This window comes from Dama dama, chromosome 13, assembly GCF_033118175.1.
Source record: "Dama dama isolate Ldn47 chromosome 13, ASM3311817v1, whole genome shotgun sequence".
NCBI classification, from domain to species: domain Eukaryota; kingdom Metazoa; phylum Chordata; class Mammalia; order Artiodactyla; family Cervidae; genus Dama; species Dama dama.
In genome coordinates, this window is record NC_083693.1 from 39,757,200 (window position 1) to 39,775,999 (window position 18,800).

Consider the following 18,800-nt stretch of genomic DNA (forward strand, 5'->3'; position numbering starts at 1 on the left):
TCAGAACCTGGGGTCCCTGATACCCAGCCCGGCACTGGGGCAGATGAGCCATGTGGTCCCCCTGGAGAAACCACGTGGCAGGGAGCTTGTGGGAGACCAGTGCCTCCTCGTGGTGATGAGGGGAGAGGCACTGGGGGAAGGAGCACGAACTGGCCACACTCACCCTTCTCTGTCCTCACCTCCGCAGAAGCCACGGTGAAAGATGACATGAACAGCTACATCAGCCAGTACTACAATGGGCCCAGCAGTGGTAAGTCTCTGTCGGTGCTATTCTGTGTGTACCAGAACCTCTGTGTGGCCCCACACCAGAGGTGACCCTGGCAACCCCTAACATCCAGGCCAGGGACAGTGCGACCAGGCGGTCCATCTTGTGGCCCCCGTGAGCCATAACCATGGGCAGAGTTCCCAGCAAACTCTGGTGCCCGAGCTCGAGTGCTGGGATGGGAGTGCTGGGATGGGGGACCCTGGGGCGGAAAGGGGCTGGAACCTAGGAATCTAATGACCTCAGCGCTTCCCAACCTGAGAACCTTGCAGGATGAGCGTGAGGAGGGTGAGAGAATGCATAACTGGGTGTGAGAAGCAGCAGGCACTGGCCTGTCCTTGTTTATGTTGCATTCTTGCACTTCAGAAAGTCTCAGGGGACCTGGTGGTTTTCACTTATGAGAAAGGTGGAGTTTTAACATAATACTCAGTCCTTCGGGGTCTTGTTTCTCCTTAGCCAGTGTCTTGAGTCTTGTAAGGTTTGGGTTTCACAGCCCTTGAAAAGTGAAAATGTTAGTTGCTCAGTCGTGTCCAACTCTTTGCGACCGCATGGACTGCAGCCCACCAGCCTTCTCTGTCCATGGAATTTTCCAGGCAAGAGTACTGGAATAGGTTGCCATTCCCTTTTCCAGGAGATCTTCCTGACCCAAGGATCGAACCCAGCCTCCTGCATTGCAGGCAGATTCTTTACTGCTGAGCCCTTAAATCCTTGTAAACTCCATTCTCAGGCTAGAAGGTTATAGTGTGTGTCATGCTGAATACATCTGAATTTTGTCTTTTCTGCAATTTAGCCCCTTTAAGGCCTCTTTCCCTCCCTTCCTCCTCCTCCGAAGCCTTATCCAACCTGCTGATCTCAAAGACCACCATCTCTAGCCTGAACCTCTCTCCCAGCGCACTCTCCCTATCACTTTAGAGAGAAGCCCACACTATGCCTACTGTAATTCAGGCCCTTGATACTTCTCACTTAGAGCGAAGACATTCTGGGATGTCCTCCACCCTCTGCTTAGAATGCATCCTGTAGAAATTCATCAGTTTTCTGAGGGCACAGCTCTGGTCATGAGTCTCACACTGGACCCATTTAAAACTTTGAGTCCTGCTGACCATGACATTCAGATTCCTTGTCATAGCATACTGCTGGGTTAGTCAGGATGGGCTCAGTTATGCTGCAATGACAATAACCCCACATCTGAGTGGTTTAAATAAACCAACCAAGGACCAGGGCACACTGGCCAGGGGCTCTTTGCCCAGGCTGTTATCTCTACCCCGTCTCCATGACAACAGAACAGTTGTCATGCCTTCTAGAACAGTGTTGACCGCACGGGCAGAGCACAGCTGGCTTATGTAGCTTTTCCAGGAAATGCCACCGGTCACTTCTTGCAGGTGACTGGCTGAGGCCTGTCACATGTCTGCATCTGATACGGAGGCATAATTCTCCCTCAGGGCAGGTGGTGAATATTGGGAACCTGGACCATCTCCCAAGGCCTCTCCCAGCAAAGCCATTCATACTCAGGGCACCCCCACCATCTAGCCCCGCCCCCATCAGGGCGCAGAGGTGCGGCCGGGGTGGAGAGTGACCCACGCCCCTCCTCTCTTGCAGACAGCGGCGTCCCAGAGCCAGCTGTGTGCGTGGTCACCACGGCCGCCATCGACATCCACCAGCCCAACGTCTCCTCTGACCTCTTTTCCATCGACGTGCCCCCGAAGCTCGGCAGCGATGGCACTGGCGCCAGCGCCAGCTCCGAGAGTGCCACCCGCTCCACGCGCAGCTCCGGCACCCGGGCCCAGAGTGACAGCAGCCAGACGCTGGGCTCCTCCACGGACTGCAGCGCAGCCCGCGAGGAGCCGTCCTCCGGGCCCCGCCCCTCCGCCCCGCCGCCGCCCCCGCCGCCCTCTCAGCAGCATGCGGCAGAGGCCACAGTCCAGGACCTGTTGTCCCCCCTGTCGGAGGACCCCTGCCCCTCCCGGAGGGCCTTGGACTCCGCCCCGCTTGCCCAGTCCAGCCCAGAGGGCTCGGCCCAGCCCAGCCCTGAGCTGGAGCACAGGGTGAGTCTGTTTAACCAGAAGAACCGGGAGGGCTTCACCGTCTTTCAGATCAAGCCTGTCATCCATTTCCAGCCGGCCGCGCCTGTGCTGGAGGAAAAGTTCAGATCTTTGGAATCCAAAGAGCAGAAGTTGCACAGGGTCCCTGAAGCCTAGAGCCTCCAGGCAGGCTGGGAGGGAGGCGGGGAGACAGCCATCTCGATGCTCCCCCGGGGCCCCGGTGGCCACCAAGGGTCACACGAGGGGCCGGGGAGCCCTCTGGCTTCCCTCAGGGTGCTGCCTGCCTCCAGGGAGGTGACGCCAGGCCTGGAGGCCACATGCCTCAGACCTCAAAGCCCAGAGCTGGCGCCTCCTCTCACCCTGCTCAGGGGAGGGTGGTGCTCATGGCTGGGGTTTTTTTTTAAAAACCACTTTTACAAAAACCAGCCTGTGGCCCAGCTTCAGCAGGGTAGAGCGTGGGGGCCAGCTCAGCCTCTTCCGTTGCCTTTGTTCCCGACGCCCACCCTGGACCCTCGGGAACAGCACTGTGAGCAGGGGCTCTCCAGCCCCACCCCCAAGCCGTCTTTTCCAGGAATCCCGGGTGGAGCCCACACAATCACACACAGACCACCATCTGAGCCTATCTCATTTGTCTTCATTTTCTCATTTAGGCATGAGCGTTTCTGAGTCTTTTCGAGACAAATCTAGTTTCCACCTTCTTGGGACATAAAGGGATGGGTCTGGAGGAGGGTGGGAGGGTTGTGGGGCGGGGTGGGTGACAGCCATTTTCCAATCTTGGCTTTAATAATAAAAACCACCTGCACTGAGACTTCCAGTTGGCAGAGGTGTTCCTTTGGCTGCTAGTCCAGGTGAGGACCCCAGAGTGGCTTCTCTGGGTTTGGGTTGGCCTTGAAAATCCACCAAGGGAGCCCCCCCCAACTCCTCTCCAGTATCCCCAAGGCTTTTGTAGAGGAGCCCTAGACCCTAGGAGAGAAGTGGTCACACTGCCTGTGTGACTCTGGACTAGTAGTACCTTCCCTTCACTCATCTCCCCACCACAGTGGAGCTCAGAATTCTGTCTTCCTTGCCAGCAACTCCCAGACACAGCTCCCTGACCCAGGGCTCCATTCCTCAGGGATCTCAAACTTAGAGGTCCAAAGCTGAGTGAGATGTCTTGCTCGCAGCCTACTGTTCCTCCCGGGTTCCTAGCTGGGGCACCACCACCCACCCGGCCACGCACGTGAATGTTGGCCCCCTTCTCATTCCCCACGAGCAGTCAGGGATGCTGGCCACCTGCCCCAGACCCTCACAGCCTTGCTAAGGCCCAGGCCCAGCCTCTGACTCCCCCATGTGTGTCAGCCCCTCAAACTCCGGCCCAGGCGCCTGAGCCGGACCAGTGTGTCCCTTCCTGGAGAGCCTCCAAGGGGTTTTGTTTGTGACTGTGTTTTGTTTTTGATGTCCAGAAGAAAAAGGGAAGAGAATTTTTTTCAGTTCAAGGGCTCCCGTTGCCTCAAATGAATTTCTTGGTGAGGTCACCGCTCCTAAATGGGCTGGTTGCCTGCCCCCAGGCCACAAAGAACGTTCTCCTTATTCATGGGGAGATCAGCATTTGTCAGAAAAGATGTTAAAGGGAACAGTGTCAAATGGAGCTTGTTTAGGGGTGTAATCTGAGGCATTCCATCACCAGCAGCACAGTCATTCACAGCCGCCATGACTGAGCACTCTGTAAGGCCTCTACCCCTCTGGGCTCCTTTAACCCTTCCAGTGGCCCTGTGAGGTGGAAAATCACTGGGCCCATTTTCCAGGTGTAGGACCCAAGGCTCAGAGGTTTAAGAAACTTCCCTGAGGTTACACACTCATAAGAGAGGCACTGGAACTGGAGTTCAGATCCGCCTGGCTGTGTGCTAGGTGCTGGGGCTCCCAGGTTGTAGAGTTTTTGAAAGCAAAGGGGTCACTCTTGGGTTTGTCACTTATGGGCTGGAGGGTATTACATGATTTATAATCTCTAGGGCAGGAGCTGTGGGGTCTGTTCTTAGCGGTCTGCATCTGCTGGACTAGAAACAGCTACCCTCCTTGGCCAGGCTCAGCCTGCTGAGCTGTGATGCCCTCTTGGCTGAGTTCCCATGGCCCCAGCTCATGGGCTAGTGCTGGCCACCCAGTCAAGTAAATGAGCCTGTCCTGTGCTGGAGGTGAGACCCCCGTGGCTAGCTGGCAGTCACCTCTGCTTGGACTTCTACTCCAGAGAAAAGGGCTGGGAGGAGAGCAGTGGGGTAAGATGGTAGGCAAGTGGCCCCACTCTCTCCCTCAGTTTCCCCACCTAGAAGAGCTCCACTTTTAAGAACTGGTTTCTTAGGGCATTTACAAATGGCCCTGAGGTGAAACTGTGCCTGAGCACTCACGGTTGCCTTCCTGCCTGCCCAGGCAGTAACAGTGTTAGAGCTGCCGCACAGGCAGATGGAGCCTCGACGTGGTCTGACCTCTCCGAGGACAGAGTCCGCAGTCACCAGGTAGAGGACGCGCAAGAGGAAGCCTCTCACCTGCCTGAGGGCGGGCGCAGGGTGGCGTCTCACAGCCTGGAGCGCAGGAGGTAGAGAGTAAAAGCTTTGGCTCTCACGGTTCTCCCGGGTACCACAGCCCAGCTATAGCTGGTGGGCAGCGGGGCGCCAGTGGAGATGGAGCCCAAGCCCTCCCTGGGAGGTTTGCAGCTCTGGGAAAGACCCCCTCCTTGCTCGTCGACTCACTCAGGGAGCCCACTCTGGGGCTCTCTCAGAAGGGAGGAGGGCCTAGTAGCAGTTGCTGTTTCCTGTAAGCCAACGAGAGGGTGGTCACAACAGTGGCCCCCACTTACTCATTTGCTGTTGTGCTGGGGGCTCTTGGCGGGCTTCCCTCTCTGTCACAGTTTTGCAAAGTGGGTGCTGTCTTCCCTGCTTTACAGAGACAGGATGATTTATGAAATGACTTGCCCAAGGGCATACAGCTGAACTAGGAGCAGAATTCAAACCCAGGTCTGTCGGGATTAGATGCCATGCTGGATGTGGTGAGCCGAACTTTGTGGAATTAAACCAGGTATCATCAGGAGACCCAGAGGGGGAGTAGTCAGCCTGCATGGCTCCTCAGGCTGGGGGGACCTGCCCGCCCTCCCTGCAGAGCCCTGTGGCCCTTCCGCAGGAACAGCCTCCTGGCTCTGCCTTGCCACTGAAGCTGGAGAGGAGCCAGTCCTGTGGCCCGGCTGGCACCCTGACGTGCCAAGCCTGGCAGCCACGACAAGGTTCAGAGTCAGCAGTGCTGGGGGCCGGCCCCCCAGGGCAGCGTGGCCAGAGCCCTGCAGGCCTGGCTCACAGTCCACCCGGGACTTCCCTGAGTGACACGACCGGCCCCTCTCCAGTCAGCCCTCCAACCCAAACCTTGGCTGTTCAGGTCACACAGACGGGTTTTACACAGACGGGTTTTTCACAGACCCTGTACAATGACTTAGAGGCCAGTGGCCTGGAATTCCCTTCACCATGGTGGCTGTTCACTCCGTCCGTGACTCTCAGCTCAGCAACACCTTTCTCACTCCAAGCTCTTGACGGAAGCTCCGGCCCCAGTGCTGCACCCACATTCCTCTCTGGTGTGATTTCCTCGTCTCTAAAGAGACCAGGAGTGGGGTTGTACTCTCTGTGAGCTGAGCAGAGCCTCAAATGAGATGAGGTCCAAGGGAGCTCATCTTAGAAAGAAGCTTCCCAGGTGGCACTAGTGGTAAAGAACCCGCCTGCCAAAGCAGGAGACCACGGGTTTGATCCCTGGGTTGGGAAGATGCCCTGGAGGAGGACATGGCAACCCACGCCAGTATTCTTGCCTGGAGAATCCCATGGACAGAGGAGCCTGGTGGGCTACAGTCCACAGGGTTGCAAAGGGTCGGACATGACTGAGGTGACTTAGCACATTTTACTAACGAGTCAATAGGACACCTGCACAGTTGCTTCACAAGGATACCCAGCAACTCTGGGGGCTTGAGAGGACATCTCAGGGCGAGAGAGAAGTCCGGATACCCCACCTCCACCCTCCGCCCCAGCTGCTGTGGTGCACATAGGGTGTGTGCCAAAGCCCCGGATTCTCAGCTCAACCCTGGTTCTGGTTTGCTGTATGGCTCCCAGCGAATCCCTGGATCTGCATCCTTCCCCTTTATGTACAGCAGGAATAACAACTCTCGTCCCCTCCGCCCCCACCCACCCCTGTGAGGGCGGCTGGGATAGCTAATGACATAATGGAAGGGAAAGCCCTTTGAGAATGTTTCAAGGGAGACACAGACAGACACCATCCTTATTAATAATGGATGCCTGGGTGTTGTGCTGCCTACTCACGTTCAGCAATTCTGGGGAAGGCTGCCCGGGACAAGCTCAGTTGTTTCACTTGCTGCTGCGGATAGTTTGGTGCGAGAAGAGGGTGGTAGATAGGAGCTGAGAGTTCGTGTGCCCCAACCCCACTCCCAATACCCAGCCCAGGCACTGTCTGCTCCTCCTGAGCTCACCCTGCTCATATATCCCCACCGGTTCCCCTATAAATAATGCCCCAGAGTCACCCTGAGTTAAAGCACTGCAGTTCCAGGAGGCACCTTATCTGCCTTCCTCTCCTTTTCCCAGTATAACCCCCAAACCTACATTTCCATGGCATAAACTGAATGATGAATTCATAACTACTCTGGATTTTTTTTTTTTTCCTTTGCTCCAGCGCTGAAAAGTTTAGTATTGTCTCTTGGTGAATAGTTAATTTAATTATCCAAAGAAAATGATGGAACATTTGCTGCTAAATTTATTGCAAACTACCAAAGAGACAGCGCTGGCATAATTTTATGCAGAGCCCCAGGCTATAGCATAGGGGAGCAGGCTGCCTATTCATCCTGAAACAAGCAAATGAAATTGACTACCCTGGAGATCAATCAGGACATTAAACACTGTGATGAATGTGGCAGAACTCTTCAGTGTCTGAGATTTACAGGGCACCTTTCACCAAGCGCTCTAGGAGCCTCCCCAACATCAATTAGGCCGCATAACTAGGTAGGCTCACCTCCACCTCCACTGCATAAGGAAGAGGCGTGGTGTTCTTGAACCTGGGTTTGCTAAATGCCACAAAAGATAGCCAGTGTGCAGACCAGATCCAGCACAAAGCCCCCTGCTTCCCTCAGCAAAGAATGTTTTAGAATGGAGGAGTCAGGCTCAAAGGGGACTGAGGGATTAGAGTCCAGACTGGGTCATGTTCTTGGTGCTTCTGTGCCTTGGCCACGCTGGGCCTTTCACCTGGGATATGCTTCGTTATTGGTTGATTTTGACTGAACTTGTCTCAGCTGTCTCATCTTGCTCCCCTTCACTGCAGCCGGTCCCAGTCAGACTGGATAAGGTACGCCCTCTGTGTTCCCAGGGGCTTCCCAAGTGGCACCAGTGGTAAAGAACCCGCCTGCCAGTGCAGGAGACATAAGAGATGTAGGTTCGCTCCCTGGGTTGGGAAGATCCCCTGGGGGAGGGCATGCAACCCACTCCAGTATTCTTGCCTGGGGAATCCTGTGGACAGAGGAGACAGGCAGGCTGTAGCCCACAGGGTCACAGAATCGGACACGACTGAAGCGACTTAGCATGCATGCACACTGAGTTTCCAGAGAGGAACTCAGGTTATGGCATGTGGTTGAGGGTATACTTTGGCCTAAGGTCACTACTCTCTAGCTGTGAATCCTTTGGCAAGTGTCTTAAGCTCTGTAAGCTTCAGTTTTCTCATTTGGAGAGTGGAGAATACTACAATACCTCATGGGGTTATGAAGCTGAAATGAAATAATGTCTGTAAAGCACTCAGCACAGCTCTCAAAAGTGATTCTTGTCTCCATTTTCCTAAGCTGTTTGATATCTGCCAACACGTTCACACAGGTTAAAGCTTGAAGGTATCTTGGAAGGTTACCAAGTGCAATTTGCCATTTTACAGATGAGGAAAATGAAGCCTAAAAGGAGAAGGAATGTGACCAGGGCACCCCTGAGACCATATTAGAACCAGGGTGAGAACCCCAGTGTCCTGGTGACCAGCCCACTCAGTGCTCAGCCCAGGTCCCAGACCTCACAGTTCCCCATGCAGCCCGCACACTGGGAAGGGAAACAGCCCTCCAAGCCGGACGTGAGTGCCCAAAACCACGTGAGCAGTTGTGGGATGCAAAGATGGGGAAGCCCAGGCAGATAAAAACCTCACCATGGCCTGACTACTCACCAATCCGGGCACCAAAGAAAGTAAACACCAGCTTCCTTCCCAATAAATTCCTATTTCCATCACCCATCACTCTTCCATGCTTCTAGTGACAAGTTTGCTGTTTTCAGGCAATGCAAATCAGAGGAGAGTCCTAGAGAAGCTGAAGATGTTGGGGAGGCAGCCTGGTACGGTGCAAAGGCCAAGCTCTCCAGGCCTGGAGTCGGCTCAGGTTTTGTATCTCACTGACTGCCTCTGCTCAGCCCATTTCTTCATCCAGAAAGTAGGGGTGATGATACCCACTTTGGAGACCGTTGTATTAGAGAAGGATAGGTAATGCACCTAGTAGGTTCTTAACAAGTAATATTTGCCAGAATTCTGGTTTGTGTCCAGCTCTACCACCTGCTTTGTGCCCTGGGGCAGATCACCCCTCCTGAGAGCCTGACTTCTTCAGTTTCCTACCCTTCCCACCTCTGAGCAGGTAATTGACAAGAGAGTGCTATTATAAACCAAGGATTATCAGCAACTCTTCTTCATGTGGGTGCCCCACAAAATATTTTTAAAACCCTAGGGCTATACAAATTGGAGCAATATATCACCCTAAATGGGCTTTTAACAAGGTTATCAGTCAAGTCTTCTTTTGTTCGGCAACAGCTAACCAAATCCATCTGTTATAATCAATAGTGTTCTCTGGGTTTCCCAGCCTCTTAAGCACACTTTTACATGGACCAAAAACAAAAACCCCTCTCACCCCCGTGAGAGACAGTGTGAAATGCAACCAAACTGACTACCCCTCTCACACAGACAGCACAGAGAGCGCTTACGGCTGGGGTTGCATTCAAAGCCTCCCAGCCCACTGCAGACATGCCCAGGCTCTGCCGGCAGCGTGGCTCCCACACTATCCTTCGAGGATGAGCCCCTCTCTGCCAGCCTCGCCCATAGCACCGGACCCTTTCCCACAGCCTCAGGGGACCCATTCTGTACCCAAAGAACTTTCAGTCAAACCCATTCAGGGCATAAAGCCAGAGGATTCCTGCAACAGCCTCCTAATCGTGTCCATCTTTTCTTCCTCTGTCTGTCCTGAGCACTCCACCAGCTTACGTTATTCCTCTAGATCAAGTGACAGGCCTTCCTCAACACAGGCTAATATAGTATCTATCTCCCTGTTGCCAGAAGGGTGATCCCGAAGACCTGTTCGGGTGGCAGGGCCTCAGGACGTCATGCCGCTCTTTGTGGAACATACTGGATATACTGACGTGGTTACTTCTAACACATAGACAAGGAATAGTAACAACCAGCAGAGAGCCTTTTTATGTATTCAACACCTGTTCACTAAACAAAAGCTGTGGAGGGCCAGTGGCTGCTGACCTCCTCAGTTAAATATCCATTTGTTACCAGTTCATTCCCTTTGGAACCTGATTAGAGTAGGATCAGATGTAGCACAATTGGAGTTTTAGAAAAAAGGATGCAAGAAAGACTTAGATTGGGAAATTTTATTAATTTTTCCTGCAAATCAGGAGCTCTCACAGTACCATCTCTGGTCCAGCTCCTGAAACAGCAGTATTCCTTGAGGGCCAAGTTTGAGAACCACTGACCCACGAGGAAAAACAACAAACTCTTCAGCCTACCAGCCAATGTCCTCCACAATCCGGCCTTAACTACCTACCACCCTCAACCCCTGATGCTCTGTTTTCGCCCGTCACTGCCTCAAGCCTGCATGTGAGCTCTCATCCGTTCTACTTCTGCCCCTCATGTTCACATTAACACTCCACACCCTGAGGAATAACCGTAGCTGGCCCCCTGAAGGAGCCCTCCCTGTATGTGCAGTTCATGCTGACTGCATGCTATCTGCTTTTCTAATCACTTGGGTCTCATCTCATCTTTCCTGCTAGCTGCAGATCTTGAGGGCAGGGACTGTGTCTCTAACAGCCTGTATTCTCAGAGCCCAGCAGCAAGCTGCTCTCCCCATCAGGACCACAAGCTGCGTCAGTGCAGACATCCAGGTGTTCGCTCCAGAGTCCCACACGGCACAGCTGCTGGGTGAGCCGGGGAGCCTAGAAGGGAATATGCCCCAATGTACTGCTGAGAGACCAGGGGAAGTGCTGGGTTCTGTACCTTCTCAACTGCCAGAGAGCTGAGACTAGGGCCCTTACTGTCCATAGTAAGGAGGTTGTTTATTGTTCAGTCACCCGGTTGCATTTGACTCTTTGCAAACCCATGGACTGTAGCATGTCAGGCTCCTCTGTCCTTCACTTTTTCCCAGAGTTGGCTCAAATTCATGTCCAATGAGTCAGTGATGCTATCCAACCATCTCATCCTCTGCCGCCCCCTTCTCCTTTTGCCTTCAGTGTTTCCCAGTGTCTGCTTGACCTAAATGACCTCAAGAACCTATCAGCTCTGCCCTTACATGGCTGCCTTCCTACACGCGTACTCCTGCCCTCTCAGGGACTTCATGTTCTGACAAATTAGCCAAATTCCTGGGGGCCGTATGACATTACCCTAAGACCTCAAAGGTCTTAGGGGAGAAAGGCAGGAAGCATACACACAAACCCCAAAGAAAGCTATCCCTAACACCTTTGCCCACACTGCTTCCAGAGCTACAGCTCAATCCTCAAGCCAAGACGTACGGCCGTCATTTGGAAGTGACAGCGTGGTTTCCCACAGAACATTAAGTAAGTAAAAAAAAAAAAAAAAAAAGGGCATGTCAAATTGTACCTTCCGGCATAGATGGTAGTTTTTAACAATTAGCCCCAGTCTCACACAGCTGCCTTTTGAAGGTAAACTTTGAGGGGGCACTTAGAGGGGCTTCTAAGTTGAACAAATTCCGGCTGGAAAGACAAGCCCAGGATACCAACTCTTCCTCCGCCAGGATCCTGAGTGTGCGCCCCGCCCACCTGGGACCAGGCAGCGAGCGCCCTCTACCTGAGGGTGCCATGCAGCACCCTGTTCCTCCAGCTGAGGTGAGGCAGAAGCACACAGCGGTGAAGCCACTGCTCTGAAGCCAGACTTCCTGGTTCCAAATCATGGCTCTCGTTTGTAAGCTGTCTGAAATTACGCAAGTTACATACCCTCTTTGTGCCTCAGCTTCCTCATCTGTAAAACAGGGGTAAGAATAGCATCTATCTTACGGCTGTTGTGACGACTGAAGGGTTTAGTATGTGACATATAGTAAGCGCCATGTGTGTGCTCAGTCGCTCCGTCGTGTCCGACTTTTTGTGACCCCCATGGACTGTAGCCAGCCAGGCTCCTCTGTCCATGGAATTCTCCAGGCAAGAATACTGGAGTGGGTTGCCATTCCCTTCCCTAGGGGTTCTTCCCAACTCAGGGATCGAACCTAGGTCTCCTGCATTGGCAGGTGGACTCTTTACCACAGAGCTACCTGGGAAGCCCCTACTTAATGCTATTATGACAGTGATGAATTGTATTTAGTATATTAACTGAACAGCTGCTTAGAGCTGGAGCAGGACAGTCATGACAGGAGGGAGACAAAAGGGAGAAAGACCAAACAGTTCAACCCCGAGGCTAAGAACCACACAAAGATACCCCTTGGGATGGACCTCCCTGAGCTGGCGCACCCTGTATACACTGGGCGTACTCTGCAGCCTCCACTTCTGCTTCTCTCCTGTCCCCCCAGTTATGGTATCCCACAGGGATGAAGAGTCAATGGAAAAGGCCCCGAGTAAGGTTAGCTTCCTTGGCAAGAGCCCCAAAGATAGCAACAAGATACAGGCATTACTTCTGCAAGAGAGAGTCAAACTATGTGGCCTTGGACAAGTCACTTCAGCTCCTTCACGTCTCTCTGTGCCACAGCATCCCTCCCTGCACAAGGGGGCCGAGCCGGCCCGGCCCTCAGCTCTGCATGCTAGGGTCCTGCAGCTCGAACACTGAGCACTACTTGGCTGCTCCTCTCACTTCATTACAAGAAGGCAGAAGTGCCAGTGACATTTAACTTCAAGGGGTGTTTCACAGCAAGTGATTATAACGCATCAAGAAAGGGTTCAACTAATCAGCCCCAGGCTGGCCACACTAAGGGCCCGCTGGGCCCTCTGCTCCCTCCCTTTGTGTATCACAAGTCACTTCCCATCTCTTCCCTGCCGTCTTTCTTGTCAGCAACTACACCTTCTGTGGCTCAGCTTCAGCACGGCAGTTCTCTTCATTCAACCCGCCTGCTGACTCCTGGCCTTTCTAAGACCCCAGATCCCAGCCCACACCTTCCTGCAGTCTTGGCTGACACCTCACCAGCCCCTGTTCCTCGGGCTGCACTTGCACAAGCGCCTGGCCGCTCTGACACCCTCACCCTCAGCCCGTGCCCTAGGGCAGCATGGGAGAGTGCAGGAGCGCACGCGCGTGTGGCCAGCGTGCATGCCTGGCTGCTTTCTAAGACAGTCCAAAGGGAGCCACCAGGAGGGCGAGAGAAAAGCCAGAGCCATCTCTGAGCAAGACTTTTAACATTTACAACAGTATCGAGCTATCTGTTAGCAGAGGAGGCCACACTGTCTCAATGCAGCTCCTTCTCCAGCTTGCCTCTTCTTTATAGACACCAAGAACTGTAAACTGCCAAGATCTTAAAGTGAAATGGAAAATTAAATCAATTTAAGTCAACTAAATACATTCAGCAGGTTCAGGTTTAACGCTGGTCCGCTTTTGTCACATTAGCTATGATTTTCTAGAGACTGGAATATATTTAAGATAATATTCACGCTTCGTGGCCCTGCTTTTTTAACTCTAAATTTACCACTCTAGTTTCCTTGTCTCAACAACTGGATTATGTTGATTAGACTGGTGGGAACATTCATGTTTATAAAAATACAGAGCCATCCATGAACAACACAGGCAAAGAACAAATAATAATTTTCACTCCTGTTTTTTCAATTTTCTCTCTTCCTTTACAAAGACAGGCATATTTCTGGTAATAGTTTTAAAGTTATGGAAAGGCTTTATTATGTATTACAGAACTATAAAATTTCAAAAAAATAACTGTTTAGAACCACCAATAATTAAGAAATAATAATAACCCCATAAAAAAAGTATTTGGTGTCTGTTAGAAATTTTCCTCAAATTATGATATGTAGCTCTCCACACTTTCCAATGATTGTTATATTAGCCATGAATTTCTATGATTTCAGCTGAATATACTTTGATATAATTTTCCTTCTTAAGACATGGTCATGACTCATTTCTTCTTCAATAGCTCAGTCATTTCAGGAACAACCTGCAAATTAAAAAAATTAATAATTAAGCAATTTGAGTTTTCATTGTGATAAGGTCACAGCTCCTTAAGGAGTACAAAGAGGCCAAAAGTAACAATGTGAATTACCAGCGAAGTACAGGAGGTACAAACTGCCCCCTCCCTCTGCCTCACCGAGGAATTCCCTGTTTTCCCACAGCCTCTCTTCCCATCCATGGGGAAACTATACCCACCCTGGACATGTGGCTGGCAGAGCCAAAAGCCCGCTCATGGCTTGGAAGCCTTTGTGACACAACCCCAGACCTCAGAAAGGCACCACTGCGAACAGGAAGTCCAATTTCTCTTGTCTGTGTTGAGAACAGTGTATATTTTTGACCTCTGTGTTTCCTAGCACTCTTTCTTCCCTCACTGCAGTCCTGCCTTACCTTCAAAGTCTTGCTTAGTCACGACTCCTGTCAACTTCCTCTAGTACTTGTTTTCTCACTGTTTGTTCATTCATTCATCATTCATGTAACAAACACTGTAGTTGTTATTCCTCAGCACACGTTACCATCTTCTGGCACATAAAAATGAGCTGCATGTGGGACATCACCCATCGTCGTTCTTTACTAAAATCAAGGCCTTGTGCGAATGCAGTGGCTGGTCAGCAAACAGCAAGAAACCCCAGTGAAGGAAACTGACCAAGCTGGCTCCCACTTTAGAAAGGATTCATTACTAACCCTTGGCCTGGGCGGTTCAGCGGCTGCAGCTGGAGCTTTCAGTGTGGAGCTGCTTTGTGACAGCCTGGATCACAGAGGAGGGCTACATGTGGGGACTGCAGGAGAATGTCACACAGGGCCTGCCTGAAAACTAGCCTAGCCACTTGTGTAAAATATCAATTACTCAGCTTCCAAGGGGTTGTCGACTGCCCTAGCTCACAAAGATCCCAGCTGAACTCGCCACTGATGAATATAGCCTCTCAATTATTTAAGAGAGCTACATTTCCATTAGGTGGAAATAATGTGTTCGTACAAAATTTATTAAGGAAATTGTCGACATGTTGTTTCTTCCGAATGTCACTTTGTCTCCAGCCTATTAAAAGGCCCATGTTTACCACGGAGCCAGCAGGCATTAGCTCAGGGGCAGCATTAAGTGCTGGCACCACTTCCCCCCGTTTCCTTGGCGGAGAGACCATGAGCTTATGCCAGTCACACAGAAGACATGCTAAACGAGCCTCATGTGGGACCTACGTGTTTCATGAAAAATGGGCTAGGGCCCAACTTCTTTGAAATAAAACATCAGTTTGGTTTAGAACATAGTTTTTAAAAACCTTACAGAAAGTCCCCCTGCCACACTCCCCCCAAAAGGGTTGAGGGGTCTTTCTCTCTCCATGCTCCATATTATTTTTGTTAGATCAATCTCGGAATTCCCAAGCATATCAAACAATGCCTTGGTTAGGGAAAAAAACATGCCAACTCAGTTTACTGAGTATCTAATGGCCTCAGCACACTGAAAGATCTGAATTCTTATTTTTTTCTATTTTAGATACTGCAGAGGCAGCTCCCTACTCAGTAAGACCAGATGAGAGTGAATTTATGTCTCAAAAAGGACAATCTACTGATATAAGTCACAGCACAACTATATTTCACTCATTTATTTAGTATTTCCTCAGGATAAGCATTATGGGAAATAGAGAAGATCAGGCCTGATTCCTGGCCACAAGGAGGGAAGAGACAGAGGTCTAAGAACCACTTGATTAGAAATTTGCTCATCTTACACTGTAATGTAAGAGGATGAGAATGGCATTAAAAGCTCCAAATTCAAGCATTCTGAGGTAAGTTGAATCTGGTATGGACTAGGAAAAATCAGAACATTTAACATGGAGAAAAAAAAGATTCTGGGCAAAAAATGAGGTGGCAAACAGACAAATACTGTAGGTTCCAGAAACAGTAAAGGGATTAGAATTGACTGTAGTGAATGGCTATGTTAGAGAGAGGTGGAAAAGGTTTAAATAGATAGGAGTTATACCAAGTCTAATCAATGGGGACACAACAGTCTCTCCAACAGAGACGAACTGGATGTCCACATGCAAAAGAATGATGCTGGACCTTCACCTCACACCATACACAAATATTAATTTAAGATGGATCAAAAGCCTAGTTAAACAACATAAAACTCTTAGAAGAAAACGTAGGGGTAAATCATCAAGACCTTGGAATATGACAATAGATTCTTGGATATGACATCCAAAACATAAGCAACAAAAAACAGATGAACTGGACTTCATCAAAATTTAAAACTTTTGTCATCAAAGGATATTATTAAGAAAGTGAAAAGACAACTGACAAAATGGGAGAAAGTATTTAGAAAACATACTAAGGGGTGTGATAAGGGTTTAACATCCAGAAAATATGAAGAAATCTTACAACTCAACAACAAAAAAAACAAACAATTCAATTTAAAAAATGGACAAAGAATGTGGATAAACATTTCTCTAAAGAAGACATGCGAATGGCCAAAGAGCACTCACAAAAAATGCTCAATATGATTTGTCATCCAGAAAAAAAAAAAGTCAATCAAAACAACGAGATACCACTTCACAACCATTAGGATGGCTATAATAAAAGATAATAACAAGTGCTAGCAACTATATGGAGAAATTGGGGCCCTTGTATATTATTTAGTAGGAATGCAAAATGAGTCAATCACTTTGTAAAATAGTAGGCAGTTCTTCAAAATGTAAAACACAAAATTATAAAAATGTACAAGCAATTCCATTCCTAGATATGTATCCAAAAAAGATGAAACAGTGCACAAAAACTCATACATGAATGCTCATGGCAGCATTAATTATAACAGCCAAAAAGTGGAAACAACTCAAAAGTTCATCAACTGATAAATGGATAAACAAATTGTGGCATATATATACAATGGCTATTACTTGGCAATAAAAAGGAATAAACTGCTGCTACAACAGTGAACCTTTAAAACATCATGTTAAGAAGCCACCCACAAAAGACCATGTATTACATGATTCTATACCCAGGACTGGCAAATCTACAGAGACACAAAGCAGATTAGCTGTTGCCAGCGGCTGGGGAGAACGTGAATAGGGAGTGACTGCTAATAGGTATCGGGCTTCTTCTCAGTGTGACGAAAATGTTCCACAATTAGACACAATTATACCTAGTCGTTCAGTGATGGATGCATAACTCTATGAATATACTAAAAACAACAAGACTGAACTGTACCTTTTAAAGCATACATTTTATGATATGTGAATTATAGCTCAGTAAAGTTATTATATCTTAAAAAATTAACAAAACTACCAGTCAGGTGGTTCCCTCTGTCTAACTCTAACTCTGATTATGATATTCACCATTTATTAAGCACCTACTATGTACCTGCATGGAACAAAATACAAACAGGTAGGCTAATATTTAACACAGACTAAACTAAGTGCAGTACAATCTCACTTAAATCTCATTATAAGATGACATTTATATTACTTATGAGAATGCTTATATTCAGAGAGATTAAGTAAGTTTGCTAAGATAATTTAATTAGTATACGCCCATGACAGAATATGAAATGAAGCTTGTAATTACTGTACCATGTTACTTCTGTCATATGAAGAAAAAATAAATTTGCCCTAACTCATGACTGTTGAAGGGCGAAGTGAAAAAATAAATAAAAGAAAATAAAATGTTATGCACATACAGTTTTATTCTAGACATGATGAAATTTGGTGGACACAATATACCTTAGGGAATTATTAGTCCAATAGCTATTTTTATACTTGTTATATGTGATACAGCTTGAAATTTTTAAACAAAAATTTGGTGTAAAAAAGTCCTTTTTACACAGCTATTATTTGATTTATGATGTTATTTTAAGATCTTAATCCCAAATAGATAATAATTAATTTTCATTCATAATTTGCATAATTGCATTTTTTAAGCTGTTATACTTTAAAATTTTGATTTTTAAAGATAGAAGGTAGCTCCAATGAGAAGTATATTCACTATGCCACCCTATCTGCTCTTCCATCAGAATTACTAGGTTGGAGCAAAAGTAATTGCAGTTTTCGACCATGAATTTTATTTTTTTATTTTTTCCATTTATTTTTATTAGTTGGAGGCTAATTACTTTACAATATTGTAGTGGTTTTTGTCATACATTGACATGAATCAGCCATGGATTTACATGTATTCCCCATCCTGATCCCCCCTCCCACCTCCCTCTCCACCTGATTCCCCTGGGTCTTTCCAGTGCACCAGGCCCGAGCACTTGTCTCATGCATCCAGCCTGGGCTGGTGATCTGTTTCACCCTAGATAATATACATGTTCCGATGCTGTCCTCTCGAGACATCCCACCCTCGCCTTCTCCCAGAGTCCAAAAGTCTGTTCTGTACATCTGTGTCTCTTTTTCTGTTCTGCATATAGGGTTATCATTACCATCTTTCTAAATTCCATATATATGTGTTAGTATGCTGTATTGGTCTTTATCTTTCTGGCTTACTTCACTCTGTATAATGGGCTCCAGTTTCATCCATCTCATTAGAACTGATTCAAATGAATTCTTTTTAATGGCTGAGTAACATCCATGGTGTGTATGTACCACAGCTTCCTCATCTATTCGTCTGCTGATGGGCATCTAGGTTGCTTCCATGTCCTGGCTATTATAAACAGTGCTGCGATGAACATTGGGGTGCACGTGTCTCTTTCAGATCTGGTTTCCTCAGTGTGTATGCCCAGAAGTGGGACTGCTGGGTCATATGGCAGTTCTATTTCCAGTTTTTTAAGAAATCTCCACACTGTTTTCCATAGTGGCTGTACTAGTTTGCATTCCCACCAACAGTGTAAGAGGGTTCCCTTTTCTCCACACCCTCTCCAGCATTTATTGCTTGTAGACTTTTGGATAGCAGCCATCCTGACTGGCATGTAATGGTACCTCATTGTGGTTCTGATTTGCATATCTCTGATAATGAGTGATGTTGAGCATCTTTTCATGTGTTTGTTAGCCATCTGTATGTCTTCTTTGGAGTAATGTCTGTTTAGTTCTTTGGCCCATTTTTTGACTGGGTCATTTATTTTTCTGGAATTGAGCTGCAAGAGTTGCTTGTATATTTTTGAGATTAATCCTTTGTCT

The 18,800-nt window shown here is 48.7% G+C and overlaps 2 protein-coding genes across 2 annotated transcripts in view; one reads left to right on the forward strand and one right to left on the reverse strand.

The window, feature by feature from the left end:
* Window positions 1-3,000, forward strand: part of TMEM266 (transmembrane protein 266) — a 123,613-nt gene extending 120,613 nt beyond the window's left edge. The window contains exons 10-11 of the mRNA XM_061158913.1: window positions 188-250; window positions 1,859-3,000. Of these exons, the coding sequence (XP_061014896.1) occupies window positions 188-250; window positions 1,859-2,457 (662 nt within the window). The 3' untranslated portion in view covers window positions 2,458-3,000. The remainder of the gene's footprint in view (window positions 1-187; window positions 251-1,858) is intronic.
* A 10,394-nt stretch (window positions 3,001-13,394) lies between these two features.
* The window catches only part of ETFA (electron transfer flavoprotein subunit alpha), a 69,510-nt gene continuing 64,104 nt past the window's right edge, over window positions 13,395-18,800 (reverse strand). Inside the window, exon 12 of the mRNA XM_061158916.1 lies at window positions 13,395-13,693. Within this exon, the coding sequence (XP_061014899.1) occupies window positions 13,655-13,693 (39 nt within the window). The 3' untranslated portion in view covers window positions 13,395-13,654. The remainder of the gene's footprint in view (window positions 13,694-18,800) is intronic.